Source organism: Callithrix jacchus, chromosome 8, assembly GCF_049354715.1.
Source record: "Callithrix jacchus isolate 240 chromosome 8, calJac240_pri, whole genome shotgun sequence".
In the NCBI taxonomy this organism is placed as follows: domain Eukaryota; kingdom Metazoa; phylum Chordata; class Mammalia; order Primates; family Cebidae; genus Callithrix; species Callithrix jacchus.
Window position 1 is genome coordinate 32,654,271 of NC_133509.1, and position 16,750 is coordinate 32,671,020.

General features: G+C 52.5%; 2 protein-coding genes across 14 annotated transcripts in view; one reads left to right on the forward strand and one right to left on the reverse strand.

The window, feature by feature from the left end:
- The window catches only part of DUOXA1 (dual oxidase maturation factor 1), a 48,852-nt gene that overhangs the window by 16,938 nt on the left and 15,164 nt on the right, over nucleotides 1-16,750 (reverse strand). For all 5 annotated transcript variants that reach the window (XM_078334159.1, XM_078334160.1, XM_078334161.1 and 2 more), the window contains exon 2: nucleotides 1,368-1,508. The gene's annotated coding sequence lies outside the window, so the exon portion shown is untranslated. The remainder of the gene's footprint in view (nucleotides 1-1,367; nucleotides 1,509-16,750) is intronic.
- Nucleotides 1-16,750, forward strand: part of DUOX1 (dual oxidase 1) — a 35,127-nt gene that overhangs the window by 4,586 nt on the left and 13,791 nt on the right. For 4 of the 9 annotated variants that reach the window (XM_078334156.1, XM_054239581.2, XM_078334155.1 and 1 more), the window contains 16 exons: nucleotides 523-710; nucleotides 896-1,370; nucleotides 1,951-2,047; nucleotides 3,097-3,187; nucleotides 4,202-4,304; nucleotides 4,554-4,726; nucleotides 6,192-6,367; nucleotides 6,589-6,707; nucleotides 7,256-7,393; nucleotides 8,076-8,189; nucleotides 8,893-9,092; nucleotides 9,726-9,911; nucleotides 12,500-13,053; nucleotides 13,312-13,487; nucleotides 16,014-16,083; nucleotides 16,528-16,653. In XM_078334156.1, the coding sequence (XP_078190282.1) occupies nucleotides 523-710; nucleotides 896-1,370; nucleotides 1,951-2,047; nucleotides 3,097-3,187; nucleotides 4,202-4,304; nucleotides 4,554-4,726; nucleotides 6,192-6,367; nucleotides 6,589-6,707; nucleotides 7,256-7,393; nucleotides 8,076-8,189; nucleotides 8,893-9,092; nucleotides 9,726-9,911; nucleotides 12,500-13,053; nucleotides 13,312-13,487; nucleotides 16,014-16,083; nucleotides 16,528-16,653 (2,986 nt within the window). Of the gene's footprint in view, nucleotides 1-522; nucleotides 711-895; nucleotides 1,371-1,769; nucleotides 1,831-1,950; nucleotides 2,048-3,096; nucleotides 3,188-4,201; nucleotides 4,305-4,553; nucleotides 4,727-6,191; nucleotides 6,368-6,588; nucleotides 6,708-7,255; nucleotides 7,394-8,075; nucleotides 8,190-8,892; nucleotides 9,093-9,725; nucleotides 9,912-12,499; nucleotides 13,054-13,311; nucleotides 13,488-16,013; nucleotides 16,084-16,527; nucleotides 16,654-16,750 lie in introns of all 9 variants that reach the window. The other 5 variants (XM_054239585.2, XM_035259545.3, XM_054239584.2 and 2 more) reach the window with 3 other exon arrangements.

The following is a 16,750-nucleotide window of genomic DNA, read 5'->3' on the forward strand; positions in this document are numbered from 1 at the left end:
TTGGTGTAGGTAAAGGCGTGGCAGACCCAGAAACATGAAAATAATCTGGGAGGGACTCTCTGGGGGGCCCTGTTCTTAGGCTTTGCCCCATGGCTTCTAGAACAGGCTTAGGGCAGGACTCTGATTCTGGCAGAGTGGACTGAGGGGCAGTCAAAAGGGGGTGCTATGGTGGCCTGACCCCAGTGACTGAGGATTGGTGGCTGGCCCATAGGGAATGCGTGGCTCCTGCTGCATGTTGGAGCTGGTGCTGCCACCCCGTTTGCCTAGGAACACTCACAGGGCACCTCCCAGTTACCAAGGAGAAAGCCAAACTGTCAAGACAAAAGCTTGGACCAGGTGTAGGCACAGAAGGGCAGAAGAGACAAAGGACTGGGAGGGAGTGTCTGAGGTCAAGGCTTGGACTTGTCTATAATGGCTGCTGAGTTTTTTGAAGCTTCAGGGGAGGGAGAGAGACTGGATACCTAGGGTAGGAAGGAAAGTGGCCCTCCCTGGCCCTAGCACTCTCTCCTGCTTTGCCGGCAGGCTATCACTTGCTTTCGGACCTGCTGAGCGTGGAAACGCCCGGTTGCCCCGCCGAGTTCCTCAACATCCGCATCCCGCCCGGAGACCCCGTGTTCGACCCCGACCAGCGTGGGGACGTGGTGCTGCCCTTCCAGAGGAGCCGCTGGGACCCAGAGACCGGACGCAGCCCCAGCAACCCCCGGGACCTGGTGAGCCAGGGGAGGCGGCAGGAAGGGGCTGCACCCCAGGCAGGTGGGGCCCGGGCTGCAGGCCTGGAAGGGCCTGGCAGGGAGAGGCGCTCACTCCCCAGCCCCGGACACCCCCTGGGCCCCCCGGCCTTCCCTGGCCCGCCGCCGCCCCCACGACCCCCGCTCACCCGCCGCTTGCCCCGCAGACCAACCAGGTGACGGGCTGGCTGGACGGCAGCGCCATCTATGGCTCCTCTCACTCCTGGAACGACGCGCTGCGGAGCTTCTCTGGGGGACAGCTGGCGTCGGGGCCCGACCCTGCCTTCCCCAGAGACTCGCAGAACCCCCTGCTCATGTGGGCTGCGCCCGACCCCGCCACCGGGCAGAGCGGGCCCCGGGGGCTGTACGGTGAGGCCGCGAGGGCGAGACGGGGCCGGCTGGGGGTCTGCGAGTGTGGGCTCCCGGGGTCACGCTACGGCTCATCTCCCCCCTTGCGCCCCCACGTCGGATGCAGCCTTCGGGGCGGAGCGAGGGAACCGGGAGCCCTTCCTGCAGGCGCTGGGCCTGCTCTGGTTCCGCTACCACAACCTGTGCGCGCAGAGGCTGGCCCGCCAGCACCCAGACTGGGGGGACGAGGAGCTGTTCCAGCACGCGCGCAAGAGGGTCATCGCCACCTACCAGGTCAGCCGTCCCCGCCCTGCGACGTCCCCGCTTCCGCGTGCAGGCCCACCGGAGACTCCGCTGCCCACGGAGCTCCCCATCCGTGGACAACGTTCACCCAGAAACCCCTTCCCAGACAGCCGAGGTCTAGGGAAGCTCCTGTAAATGATAGGGAGGCACGCGCTGTTTATAGGTGAAATCTGGCTGGCGACGATTATTTATCACCTCCCCACCCCCACTGCCCCAAATGCCCTAGTTCCTTGCGGGGACAGGCCTCACGCCGCTCCTGTTTGAGTCGTTTCTCCCATGACTGCCCCTGCCTGGTCCTTATCTCCACATGGAAGCAGTCCTTGGGCTCAGACCCTTCCAGGCCCCGCCTGGTCCAACTCGCGCCTCCCCTCGCCCCTCTCTGCCCCTCAGAACATCGCTGTGTATGAGTGGCTGCCCAGCTTCCTGCAGAAAACACTCCCGGAGTATACAGGTGAGGGAGTGAGGAAGGAGGATAGGAGGGCTTGCGTGAGAGTGTTTTGCGGCGTGGAGTGTAGAGTATGTTGGGGATTTAAGGGTAAATTTTTCCCTCCTTTCTTCTCCTATTCCCCAGGATACCGGCCATTTCTGGACCCCAGCATCTCCTCCGAGTTCGTGGCGGCCTCTGAGCAGTTCCTCTCTACCATGGTGCCCCCTGGCGTCTACATGAGGTGAGGGAGGGGCTCAAAGGTTTGTGTGCTGGGAGGGATGGGACTGTCAATTGTGCAAAATCTGCCCTCAGGAGCCCACTGTACAGGATTATGTACAGTGTGCCCATTCCCCAAGGGATCGATGAATAGAGAGGGGAAGGAAAACAATTGTTTTAAAAGATACATCACTGTGGTTTTTAAGTACTTTTATTGCAGTCTTCCTGCAGCTGGCACAGCGATTAACCACCCACCCACCCGCCCATTAAACATAGAGTAATAAAGGTTCAGAGGGGGTCACAAAGCCCTCATGTCTTGACACTACACTGGGGACATTTTTAGCTATAACCACAGGACTCAGAGCCTGCAGACTTTTAGGGGCAGAGAATTCTAAAATGTTTGCAATCTGAAGGAAAATATTGGCTTCAAAATAATGAAAAGGGAATTTTAAAAATAAAAAGACACAGGCCTAGCGATGTGGCTCACGCCTGTAATCCCAGCACTTTGGGAGGCCAACGCAGCCGGATCATGAGGTCAAGAGACAGAGACCATCTTGGCCAACATGGTGAAACCCCATCACTACTAAAAATACAAAAATTAACCAGGTGTGGTGGCATGCCCCTGTAGTCCCAGCTACTCGGGAGGCTGAGGCAGGAGAATCACTTGAACACAGGAGGTGGAGGTTGCTTGAGCCGAGATCATGTCACTACACTCCAGCCTGGGTGACAGAGCAAGACTCTGTCTCAAAGAAAAAAAAAAAGAATGATATATATACACATATATTGTATATATAACTGTGTGTATATATATTTTATATATATATGTGTGTATATACATATATTGTGAGAGAGTCAGAGAGAGTGTGTGTGTTAATGTTTTAGATATTTGGTCTGATGTTGTGGAAGGGACCTTCCAAAAGTGAGATCCTCCAGGACATACTAAGGTCAGAACCACATGCCACCTCTGATAGGCAGTGGCCTGGGGCCCCTGGCTACCACCTCAGAGACCAGAGCTGATGCCTGACATTATAACCCCATTACTCAGTCACCATCTCCCTGCTCCTTGCATTTCAGAAATGCCAGCTGCCACTTCCAGGGGGTCATCAATCGGAACTCAAGTGTCTCCAGAGCTCTCCGGGTCTGCAACAGCTACTGGAGCCGTGAGGTCTGAGCAGGGGGCCACAGATGTGGGTGGATTTGTGTGTGTGCACACACACGCTCATGGTGAAAGTGGGCAGTAAGCCTGAGGCAGGCAGCTGGGATGGGCTAGGGTGAAGGAGGCAGCCTGGAGGACCTCAGGCATCTCCCCTCCAAAGTCTGAGGTGACCAGGTACCTGGACATGGCCAAAAGCCACCCACCACCCCCACCTCAGGGCTGTGGGAGGGCTGGCAGGGCCTGTGCAGGTGTGGTTCTGCATTCATTGCTCCCTCCCACCTTTTCCCTCTCCCTTGACAGCTCTAGGTGTCCTATAGGTCTTGGAGTACTCCAGCTAGTCTCACTTGCCCCAGGGAAACTTCCCATTAGACAAAAACCCCTGGCAGTGTGTGAATGTGTATGTGTGAGGGAGGCGGGGAGGAAGCAGGGGTTCTTAGACATTAGAGGGGATTGTCCATCCATCCAAACCAGGCCAGCATGGGTGAAGAACATTGATCATTAATTTAAAGCAAAATGAGATACTTTGTGTAAAGTGTTTGCTGAGGGGAAGGGAGTGGGGAGAAAGAGAAAAGAAGCCATGGAATCAGAGCCCTGGAGCTGAATCAAAAGAGGCCTCAGTGTCCCCCTCATCAGAGTCCCTTTTTATTAAGGGAAATAAACTGAGTTCAGAGCGGGCCTGTGACCTGCCCAAGTTCATACAGCTGGTTACTAACAAAGGACCAAGACCTAGATCTTCCAATGCCTTTGCCAACCACATTGTCAAATATGCCAAGGTAGAAGGAAAATATTAAGATCCCTTGTGTTTGTACAGACCTCTGTCAGGCAGCATGGACTTTGGATGGGGACATCCCTCATCCTGAGTGGGGAATCAAACTGTAGAGGAGGAATGTCCCACTGGTTTGGGAGCAAACAGCAGGACTGGGTGGGCTCAGGGATAAGGATGATGATGTGGAGGGAGCCTGGCTGTCTAACCTATGACCCCATTAACCACACCCCTCTCCTCCCCACCCCCAACCTATAAAGCACCCAAGCCTACAAAGTGCTGAAGATGTAGATGCACTGCTGCTGGGCATGACCTCCCAGATTGCAGAGCGAGAGGACCATGTGGTGGTTGAAGATGTGCGGGGTGAGTCTGAGGCTGTCCCTGCAGGATGTGAACTCCTGGCCTCTGGGAAGAGGCTCAACTGGACCTCCAGAGCCAGGCATGAAGGGATGCCTGGGGCTGGGAGCCTGCACTGCACTCACTGCTTCTGATCTGCTGACCATGGCTCCTTCTGGTTCAAGTTCCCTGGGGCTGGTTGGAGCCTGGGGCCTGGACTGGAGACTGCTGTGGTGGCCCTTAGCTCCCTCACACTCTCTGGTATCTCATCTCCAGATTTCTGGCCTGGGCCACTGAAGTTTTCCCGCACAGACCACCTGGCCAGCTGCCTGCAGCGGGGCAGAGATCTGGGCCTGCCCTCTTACAACAAGGCCAGGGCAGCGCTGGGCCTGCCTCCCATTACCCGCTGGCAGGACATCAACACTGCACTCTCCTGGAGTGATGACACTGTGAGGAGGGGTCAAGACTCAGAGGGTAGGGTGGGAAGAACGAGGCACATGGGCCTGAGATATGGATGATGAGCAGTGAAACTTGAATACCAGAGACAAGCACCAAAATGGGAGGGGGAGGGCTTACCCAGATCACTTTTCCCAGTATTACATATCAAGATGAAGATTACCAGACCAGCAAGATTTGGCTTTGCACTCTGATTATTCAGATCCAGCAAGCATGTATTGAGCATATATTGTGTGACAGGCACTTGATAGGCATTATCTCATTTACTATTCTCTCCACCCTCCTGAGTGGATATAGAAGGTCCTTGACTTAGGAACAAGCTGTGCTTTCTTGCATGTTAAAGCTGCCTTTCAGGAATCAGCTATTACAACGTGAGCTATCACCTGGACTGGTGGCATGCCTGCTAGCCAAGAGACCAGATTGGGTGACCTTATCATCTTGACACAGCAGTGTTTCTATAATTGTGTGCCTATTTTGTTGCCTTTTGCCCTTACTGATTTTTTTTTTTTTTCCTGAGACTGAGTCTCACTCACTCTGTCACCAGGCTGGAATGCAGTGGCATGATCTCAGCTTACTGCGATCTCCACCTCCCGGGCTCAAGCGGTTCTCCTGCCTCAGCCTCCCGAGTAGCTGAGACTACAGGCACATGCCACCACACCCAGATAATTTTTGTATGTTTAGTAGAGACAGGGTTTTACCATGTTGGCCAGAATGGTCTCGAACTCTTGACCTCATGATCTGCCTGCCTCGGTCTCCCAAAGTGCTGGGATTACAGGGCTGAGCCACTGCACCCGACGTGCCCTTAGTATTTTATAGAATTATTGGAAAGTGGAGATTTGAAAGGCCAATAAAGAAGTTATATGAGCATGGGGGCTCATAAACTTTATAAACTCAATATATAGCTAGGACTCACCAGGCACACCAAAAGTAGCAAATCTTTAGCTTCAAATGGGCCTCAGTGGAATTAAGCTGGTTCAAGTGCTATTTACATTGTAGAGGAAAAAACTAAAGTAAAGGTCAGGTAGAAAATACTGGTGATATGTTTTTGAAAACTCTCTAAAAGGTAATATATAATCAGGCATTTGATTAAAAAATGTTTAACTCTAAAGAAGAAACTTTTTATAAGACTTCATTCTACTATTCTACTTTTGCACATTCTGATTTTGTCCCTTCAACTTTCATACCTTTTCAAGAACAAGTTATGAAGGGGATTGGCTGGCTGTTTTATAACTTTGTTAAACTAGGCAGTTGAATGTGTGACAGGGTTCCCATAAATGGCATTCACTTTTGTAAAGCACTCAGAACAGTGCCTGGGGCATAATAAGCACTATATATGAGTGAGTTACTGTTACTGTCATTTATTATCATCATTCCCAGGGTGAATCCCTGGGAGCCATCTCTTTGCCTGAGGGTGGGTGCCAGGTCCTTTCTCTTACTCTTGCCCCATCTTGGTTCCAGGTACTGGAGGCCACAGCCTCCCTGTACAACCAGGACTTGTCCTGGCTAGAGCTGCTCCCGGGGGGACTCCTGGAGAGCCATGGGGACCCCGGGCCCCTGTTCAGCACTATTGTCCTCGACCAGTTTGTGCGGCTGCGGGATGGTGACCGCTACTGGTTTGAGAACACCAGGAATGGGTAAGGCCTGCTGGGCCTCCACCTCAGTCTCTACCTTGGCCTGGGCCCCAGATCTTCTGCCTGGCCTTAAGACAGCTCCCATGAGCCCTTGATTCCAAGCCAGCTCACCACCCACTTCCAAACCCCTCTGGGGCTCTTTTCTTACTGGGTCCTTGGGCCTGGGGTTGCTGGAGGCCTGCATCCCCTTTCCATCCCAGTGACTTCTACTTCCTCCATCTTAGGCTGTTCTCCAAGAAGGAGATTGAAGAAATCCGAAATACCACCCTGCGGGACGTGCTGGCTGCTGTTATCAACGTTGACCCCAGTGCTCTGCAGCCCAATGTCTTTGTCTGGCATAAAGGTAAGTGGCCAAGGGGTGGCTGGGGGAGTGGTGGGTCTGGAACCTCGTCCCTCTTGAGCTCTGGGCTCAGCTCAATGTGGCTGAATGGCTACCTCTGTGCTCCAAGAGGGGCGTGAGCTATAGTTCTGCCCTTGGGAACTCCAGGTGCCAGGGCTGCCACTTGCAGCTCTGTAGGATCCCCTCTGCACAACTGCAGGAGGTGCTGAGTGAGGGCAAAAAAACTGAGACCCAGAGAGAGCTGGTGAGGAGGTTTACATTTGGCTGCGATAGAGCTGAGGCTGGGTATAATATTAGGAGAGCTGAGTGCAGTAAGGATATCCCAACCCCACAGCAGTGAGGTACACACTGGTGTATGTGTGTACACGTGTGTGTGAGGGACAGACAGAGGTTGGGATTCATTTTATACTCCATTTGTTACCCAAAGAAGCACCTTCCCCTCAGCTACCCAGAGTGCCCCACCCACTTTCTGCCACCCTAACCTCCTCAGTGATCCTGTGCCAGCACCTGTGGCCCAGCACCCAGGACTCTGGCTTCCTCTTCCTCCCCAGGAGACCCCTGTCCACAGCCGAGACAGCTCAGCACTGAAGGCCTGCCAGCCTGTGCTCCCTCCATCGTCCGTGACTATTTTGAGGGCAGTGGATTTGGCTTCGGCGTCACCATCGGGACCCTCTGCTGCTTTCCTTTAGGTAAAATGATGAACAGAGTGGGGCCAGGTGAGAGATGCAAGCTAGGGGATGCAGTTCAGGTGGTTCCAATAATGAAAACAAACCACACAGAGCACGTTCCTTCTGGGTAGGGGAAGAAAACATTAGAGGCGGAAGGGACAAGAGAAGTGTCTGGCCTGGAGAGAAATCAGCTCCAGGAGGAATTGCCTCCCTGTTCCCCTGGGACTCCCCCCACCCCCGCTGGGCCCAGCTTTGGTCAAGAGCCAGGGGGAATCTATAAACCACAGCTCTTTGCAAGCCTGGGCCTAGGGGACTGTCAGAGGCAAATCCCTGTTTAAGAACAAGGGCTGGGGCACATATAGTTGCTGGAGTGAGGGCTTGGGGCTTGGTCTTTGGCAACGCTGTGTGGGGGTCATCTAGCAACCTGGTGGGGTGAGTCTAGTCCCTGACACAAAGACTCTGGACTTAGCCTCTGGCTAGGAAGGGACACGAGGGTTGGAAACTGAGGAGGCAAGATGGGCATCTTAGATGCTACCCAAAGCTCCCCATGGGATGCAGAGCAGCTCCACCCAGGAAACTTCACAATTTGAAACAATTGAGCAAGCTGACCTAGGAGGTGGGGAGAATAGGGGGTATTGCCAGGAAAGGAGCTGAGAAAGGAGCCGCTTCCATCCCCCAGACCTCCACCTCTCCCCCTTCCCAGTGAGCCTGCTCAGTGCCTGGATTGTTGCCCGGCTCCGGATGAGAAATTTCAAGAGGCTCCAGGGCCAGGACTGCCAGAGCATCGTGTCTGAGAAGCTCGTGGGAGGCACGGAAGGTAGGCCTAGGGCTGGCCAGGATGGACGTAGGGAGGAAGTGGCTCAGTGCTACAGCCACCCATTGCCATCCCAGCAGCCTAAGGAAAAGGCCTCCCTTTTCTAGGACTGTAGGCAAGGCCGCAGTGGCATTAAGCAGAAGTTGGACCTGGAGTCCTGCAGCCTCCAGAGTTCCTAAGGTGCAGGAGTCATTGGACCCTGCCTAGATTGTACAGGGTTACTATGATTCACGAATCCCTGGGCACTGCTGATTTGTAGCCTATCACGCTGGAAGTCCAGGCAATAGAGAAGTGACTAATGAAGGTCCAGAGTCAGATTGGGATTGGAATCTTGGTTCCACCACCACTATGGGCTATTGGGCCTTAGGCAGATATTTAAATTTCTCTAAATATTTTTTCCTTATCTATAAAATAGAAATAATAATAGCACCTACCTCACAGATTTTAAATTAAATAAATTAGTTCATGCAGAGCACTTGGTATAGTATTGAACACATAGTAAACATTCAGGTAATGATAATTACTATTCTTTCCATGGGATTAGAGCCACACCCGGGCTTTCAGGGAGGGAATCACCCTCAGTACTCCAGAAGGGGACAATGAACTATGGAAGCCTTGATCTAAATTCAGCCCTGAGCTGGCCCTCTTCCTCCCAGTGTACCTCTGGCAGGTCCCAGCTGACGAAGCCCTGTCTCTCTGCCTCCAGCTTTGGAATGGCAAGGCCGCAAGGAGCCCTGCCGGCCAGTGCTGGTGCACCTGCAGCCCGGGCAGATCCGTGTGGTAGATGGCAGGCTCACTGTGCTCCGCACCATCCAGCTGCAGCCTCCACAGCAGATCAACCTCGTCCTGTCCAGCAACCGTGGACGCCGCACACTGCTGCTCAAGATCCCCAAGGAGTATGATCTGGTATGGCTCAGCTGGCATCTGGCTTCTTGTCCACAGCCAAGGCCAGGGAGGCAGCCAGGTGGAGGGGAAGGAGCACGGGGCCAGGAGGCAGGGAATGATAGTTATTGTGCAGGAGTCTGGCTTCTAGTACCTGATAGAGAGATAAACTTGGACACATTTATCCTGCTCTGGGCCTGCTGGTTGACATAATCTCCATGGTCTCCTCCTAACTCTTGCAACCACAATCTGCCTCCTCCTTTCCTAAGGACTACCTGTCAGATCCTAGCTGGGTGTCATTGCAAGAAGCAAAGCCCTCTTCCCTGTCCTTTTATCTCAGGAGGTAGTGAATTTTTTTGAGATTTTGGAGGAGAGCTAAATCAGAGGCCTGGCTCATGATCCCCTCCATCCTCTGGCCTGCCCAAACTCCTCTTCCTTCTCCAATGTGGAAGAGAGGGAAGAATGTCTTTGTATATGTGCCTTTACATGAAAACTCTACACCTATGAGCAAGTCACTTAACCCTACTGAGCCCCTTTCCTCTTCTGTAAAAGAAGATACATTATCTCTTTTTGAAGCCCCTCTGACATAATCCATGTAAAGTGCCTAACCTCAGGAGGCCTTGGCAAATGGTTGCTTTTCTTGGATTGCCGCCTTAGGTACTGCTGTTTAACTTGGAGGAAGAGCGGCAGGCGCTGGTGGAAAACCTCCGGGCAGCTCTGAAGGAGAGCGGGTTGAGCTTCCAGGAGTGGGAGCTGCGGGAGCAGGAGCTGATGAGGGCAGCTGTGACGCGGGAACAGCGGAGCCACCTCCTAGAGACCTTTTTCAGGCACCTTTTCTCCCAGGTGTGTACATGGGACCAGATCAGTCCTTATGCTGTGGTGGCGTCCTTACCTGCATGAGGCCATGGGGGTGACTCCAGAGGAAGTCGGAAGCCCAGAGTTCTCAGCTAATAATCAAGTCTACTGCAATTTCAGATGAATCACCAGACTTTATCATAAGGAGTTGCCTCTGTCCCCATCTGAACCCCACCTCCAACTACGAGGCTCTAGTCAGGGGATGCCCGGGAATGGGCTTCTCTGCATGCGTTGCTTATCGCTCTCTTCAGGGCTGCCTGTCCTCACTCAGCCTGCCCCAAAGGCTGCAGAGCCCCAGGGCAGTGTGGGCACCAAGAGAAATATTGTTCACCCCTCCTTGGGGGAGTGCAGCTGCCAGAGCCCTCCAAGGGGCACTGATGTCCACCTTGCAGACTTCTGAAAGTGACTGGGAGGGTGTAGGGAAACAAGACAAAAATGCAGAGACTTGAGTCCACAGCTGGCACAAAAATAAAGGCAGTCTGGGAGCAGGGTAGAAGAGTGGAGAAACATGGTATATAAAGATAAATACGGCCAGGCATGGTGGCTCATGCCTATAATCCTAGCACTTTAAGAGGCCGAGGCGGGTGGATCACCTTAGGTCAGAGGTTCGAGACCAGCCAAGCCAACATGGCAAAACCCCGTCTCTATTAAAAATACAAAAATTAAGGCCAGGTGAGGTGGCTCACGCCTGTAATCCCAGCACTTTGGGAGGCTGAGGCAGGTGGATCATGAGGTCAGGAGTTCAAGACCAGCCTGGCCAATATGGTGAAACCCTGTCTCTACTAAAATGCAAAACTTAGCCGGGCATGGTGGCAGGTGCCTGTAATCCCAGCTACTTGGGAGGCTGAGGCAAGAGAATAGCTTGAATCTGGGAGGCAGAGGTTGCAGCAAGCCGATACTGCACTACTGCACTCCAACCTGGCAACAGAGAGAGATTCCATCTCAAAAAAAAAAAAGTACAAAAAGCCAGTTGTGGTGGCACGTGCCTATAATCCCATCTACTCAGGAGGCTGAGGCAGAAGAATCACTTGAACTTGGGAGGCAGAGGTTGCAGTGAGCGAAGATCATGCCACTGTACTCCAGCCTGGGAAACAGAGACTCTGTCTCAATTTCTTTAAAAAAGATAAATACAGCATGTTTCTCCCACTGAAGCAGCTTATCATTCCACTGGGAAGATGGGACATGCAAAGAAAGGAAGATAACTGGCAAAGAATGAGGGCTATAAAAGTGACTCAGGAAATCAATGATCAAGGAGCTCAGAGAAGACAGTGAGCCTTCAGTGTGCTGTAAAGTCATGATAGGTGACATTTGGCAAGGATTTAAAATTGGACACGTATTGGCTCAGAGGAAAGGGACAAGAGGGACTGAAAAGAGGGCCCCATAGAAGGGCAAAAAAATTGATGTTTGAGGAAAAACAGCAGGGTCATGTGGCTGGGGAGAGGATTCATGAGAGAAGCAACCATTGAAGGGACATGTACTCTGTGCCAGGAACATGACTTAAAGTCATTTGAGTCATGTTGAACTTGAACTTGAGTATGAACTAGAACAGAGGGACCCTCAGCTGGATGACTCCATGCCAGAGCCCAGGCAGGACTGGGCATCTCCACTCATTCAGGATCCATCGGGGCTATGGGAACTCCCTGTGCTGAGACATGAAGGGTGCTGACAGATACTGGGGGTGGCTTTCAGTCTCTCAAATCTGCACAGTGATTTCAGCATAACAACTTTTGTTGATTCTCACAATAAACCTGAGATAAGTAGGGTAGATGAGGAAATGAATCCCAGACAACTGAAGAGACTTGCCTGAGGTCATGCAGCAAGCAGGTGACAGAGTTGGGACATGAACCTGGGTCTCTTGCCTCCAGCCCTAGGCTCTTCCACTACAGTATGTTGTTTGAAGCTATAAGGTTTCACCTGTTGAAACCATCACCAGATTTGGAGTAGGCACCCCAGTTGACAGGCAGGAAAGACAGGTACTGTGGCCTGCCTGCTTCCTCACTGCCTATTCTCTCATGCTGGGGCAGCATCTGGGTGAGCTGGGGATGGCCACAATGAGAATTCCCCTTTCCTAAGCCCAGCTGAAGCCTTGTTTTAGTTAAAACTTTTTTACATATAAGAGAAACCCCAATAGGCTAGCATCGACAAAGGGTCACTTGACTCTGAGGATATGGGGATGTCTCAAGAATTCCAAAGGGAGGACTTCAAGCTGGCCTGAAAGGACCTAGAAAAGGAAAGCTGTCAGCCACTGAGGCCACTCCTCTCCTAGGCTGCCTCTGTCTTGTCTCTGTGGCTGAGCACTTGGAAGAAGAGAATGGTCCACACTTTCTGAGCTTTCTTGTGCTCAGGTCAAGACAGACCTCATACTTCTTATTTCCAAGTGAGCTCCCTGTACAGCCAGCTAAGACAGAGGGTCAGGGCTCTGTAGAACAAACACAGCCTCAGGGACCAGCATAGGGCCACCTAGCAGAGGCGGTCCTGGGAAGACACCTCAAAAGGTGGCTCCTACAGGGCTCAGCTGAACTTCAAGTCAAGGAATCCTTGTCTCCTCTCCCTCCTCTGCTGCTGCCCAAGTGCAGGTGCTGGACATCAACCAGGCCGATGCAGGGACTCTGCCCCTGGACTCCTCCCAGAAGGTGCGGGAGGCCCTGACCTGCGAGCTGAGCAGGGCTGAGTTTGCCGAGTCCCTGGGCCTCAAGCCCCAGGACATGTTTGTGGAGTCCATGTTCTCTCTGGCTGACAAGGATGGTAATGGCTACCTGTCCTTCCGGGAGTTCCTGGACATCCTGGTGGTCTTCATGAAAGGTGAGAGAGGAGGGAATGATAGGAGAGGCTGGACAGGGGCTGGATTTGTTGGAGGTGGGGAAGCCCTGGGCCAGGTCTCCAGCCATGGCAGATGCCCAGGAGTGACCAAGCAGGGGTCAGGAAGCAGAATGACCCTTGCTGTGTCCAGCAGTTGGTCATCACACTGGCGTGAGGCCCCTTCTGGCCAGCCTGGGGGTTCAGGGGACTCTCCTTATGAAGTCCTCCCTCTCCCAGGCTCTCCTGAGGAAAAGTCTCGCCTTATGTTCCGTATGTACGACTTTGATGGGAATGGCCTCATTTCCAAGGATGAGTTCATCAGGATGCTGAGGTTGGTTTTCTGGAACAGCCAAGAGAATGGGCCAGGGCAGAGGTGGGACCTGAAGAAGAGAGCAGAAGGGCCAAGGAAGGTGGAGGCCTCCTTACCCATGTAACCAGAGGCTGTTCCAACTAGCAGGGGGCTTGGGTTTCCACCAGTCGGGGCCCTTCCACATGGGCTGCGAGGGCTTGGTGCGATGGAGTCAGTGTGCCCTGTGTCTGGGCCCCAGGCCCCATTCAGGGCCTGATGGTTCCGCTCCCCTAACCCCAGGTCCTTCATTGAGATCTCCAACAACTGCCTGTCCAAGGCCCAGCTGGCCGAGGTGGTGGAGTCCATGTTCCAGGAGTCAGGCTTCCAGGACAAGGAGGAGCTGACATGGGAGGATTTTCACTTCATGCTGCGGGACCATGACAGCGAGCTCCGCTTCACACAGCTCTGTGTCAAAGGTGTGGCAGCCTGGTAGGCAGCACTGACTCACCGGTTAGGCATCGTAGACACAATGCCACATACTTTTAGGAGTCCACAGAAATGTTTTAATTTCTCTTAAAATCAGAAGGAAAAAATGAATGTAGTAACATAAATATATAATACTGTATACAGCCTGGATTGTAGTTTTCTTTATATCATCATAATTATACAAAATAATTAAAAAAAATTTTTTTTTTATTTTTATAGAGGAAAGGGCCCAAAAAGGTTTTAAAAGTGCCTAGGGCCCACGGAAGTCATAAGCTCTGCTGCTATGGTTGGTAGGGCTGGGATAGGGTAGGGAATAGTGGTTGGAACTCTGCTTCCCCTGGCTCCCTGCCAAAGCCTTTTGTGCCTGGTGCTCAGGGCAGAGGGAGACTGTCTCCCTGTTACAGCCCTACCCAGGCCATACTCCTTTCAGCTGGGGTGTCTGGTTGTGGGGGTGAGGTGCTGTCTCTTGGGGTTCTTTTGCCACTATTTCCCCTGGCTGAGTGCTCAGTAAATGTTTGCTGAGTAAATGAAGACCCAGTTCTGTTGTCCTTCCCCCTACTTCCTGCCCCACCAGTGTCTGATTCAATTGGAGGCAGCTAGAGTTAAGAGTGAGGAAGGGGCAAGAAGCAGGCAGGAGTGTCTGTCTACAGTGTGCTCTGAGTTGTTATGGCATCTTCTCATCGTGGCACTCTCACTGGGGCATGCTAAGACCAAACCCAGATCCTCCCAGGATTACGAGAAGGAGCAGGCTGAGCAGCCTCCATAGGGAAGAGGGGCAAGTTAGACAAGACACAGATAAGCCTCTGGTCAGGGCTTCCCCCTGGGGAAGGCTGGAAGAGAAGGAACCCAGCACTCCTGATTCTGCAGCTTTTTACCTTTCCCGGGCAGCCAGAGCAGCAGGCACCTGGGCCTGAGGGCAGGGGCAAGGAAGGTAAATGGAAGGGAGCCCACACCACAGAGTCCCAGGGACATCCAGCACCTGGGGTGGAGGGTAAGACCAGGGTTGGGGATTGAGAAGTATTAGCACTATTATATTATTTTCATTGTCTTGTACTTTGTTGTTGACTCCAGTTTTTTTTTTTTAAGATTTTAAAATTAAAGAAAAGGAACAAAGAGCCAAGTGCAAATAACTCATGCCTGTAGTCTCAGCACTTTTGGGGGGGCCAAAGCAGGAGGATCACTTGAGGTCAGGAGTTTGAGACCAGCCTGGCCAACATGGTGAAACTCCATCTCTATAAAAAATACAACAATTACCCAGGTGTGGTGGTGCATGCCTGTAGTCCCAGCTACTCCAAAAGCTGAGGCACAAGAATCGCTTGAACCAGGAGGAGGAGATTGCAGTGAGCCAAGACTGTGCCACTGCACTCCAGCCTGGAAAACAGAGTGAGACTCTGTCTCAAAAAAAAAGAGATGTTCCTTGACTTTTCACCCAGATATGCTATTTGTTACCATTTTGCCACATTTGCTGTTTGTGGAACATTTGTGAGTACAGGCATTAATGCTTTTTAAAAAACATTCTGATTTAACTCTAATTTACTCCAGCTTGCCTTCTTTTGGCCTCCGCTATAGACCAGGGTCATCTTCAGGCTTGGTTCAGGCACTTGGAAGAAACCCAGAGATTCCCAGGCCTCCTGTGAGAACTTGGCTTTGCAGCTTAGTCCTGTCCTGCCTGCAGTGCTCAACCCAGACAGGAACAATGGGGTGCTCCTGGGAGAATTTTTCTCCTGAATATTTTATTATGAACATTTTTTTTTTTTTTGAGACAGAGTTTCACTGTTGTTACCCAGGCTGGAGTGCAATGGTGCGATCTCGGCTCACCGCAACCTCTGCCTCCTGGGTTCAGGCAATTCTCCTGTCTCAGCCTCCTGAGTAGCTGGGATTACAGGCATGTGCCACCATGCCCAGCTAATTTTTTGTATTTTTAGTGGAGACGGGTTATGCTATTTGTTACCATTTTGCCACATTTGCTGTGGCACATTTGCCACATTTCACCATGTTGACCAGGATGGTCTCGATCTCTTGACCTCGTGATCTACCCGCCTGGGCCTCCCAAAGTGCTGGGATTACAGGCTTGAGCCACCGCACCCGGCCTATTATGAACATTTTCTAACATAGAAAAGTAGAAAGAACTGTAGTATGATCTCCCATATACCTACCACCTAGATTCTACATTTAACTCTTGGAGGTTTTTAAGCTGGAGGATCTTAAGCTGAATTTTTATGGCAGAGCAGGCTCAGCAGGCAGGTTATATATAGTTCCTGAACTCTACCCCATAGTCCCAGAAGTGGGACTGAGGATGGACACACTTTAGGGAAGCCTGCCTGGCCAACTTTCTTTCAGGCCTTCTCCCTGCCCACCTATGGCTGGGTCCCTGCCTCCCTCGAAGGCAGGGCCTCCATTGGTCTGGGACTGTCCACTGTGTCTGCACATGGGATGGCAGGAGTGCTGTGCATCTCAGCCAGGCCCTCCTGGGCTCTGGACCCTGAGCTGCTCCCTAGCCTGGCTCTGCTTTGCAGGGGTGGATGTGCCTGAAGTCATCAAGGACCTCTGCCGGCGAGCCTCCTACATCAGCCAGGAAAAGATCTGGTGAGCCCCCATCTGGGATGTTGGAGGGAGGAAATGTTACCATTTCTCTCCAACATTTCCTCCCTCCAACATCCCTCTCCCCTGAATGGCTGGGATCAGGGCTACCACTAGCCCATGTAGCACCTTCAAACAAATTAGAAAAAGGCACCCCTTTCTTTAGGCAGACACAGCCCTGTGCCAGGGCAAGCAGAAAGCCTGTTGGATTTCCCCTCTCACTTACAGCCTGGCCCCAATGCCCTTGTGAAGGGTAAAGGCTTATGCAGCAACCTTAGTAAGGACCCCCAAGATCTGACTCACTGTCTGTAGGTGTCCGTGGGAATCCTGCTGTCCCCTTCTGACAGCTCTGATCCTTCTAAGCAGAATGGGTGTGGAGGCAGACCAGGGCAGCAGAGGAACAAGTGGCTGAGATGGCTAGCATCCTATCTCTTACCATTCTTGTCTTAGTCCCTCTCCCAGAGTGAGTGCCCGCTGTTCCCGCAGCGGTGTTGAGACTGAGTTGACACCTCAGAGGCTGCAGTGCCCCATGGACACGGACCCTCCCCAGGAGATTCGGCGGAGGTTTGGCAAGAAGTATGCCTGCTCTTCCCCTTAAGCCCAGGCAGTTCACCCATTCCTTCAGTTTACACACATCCTTTCCTTGTTGCCAGGCACTGTGCTAAACATTGTG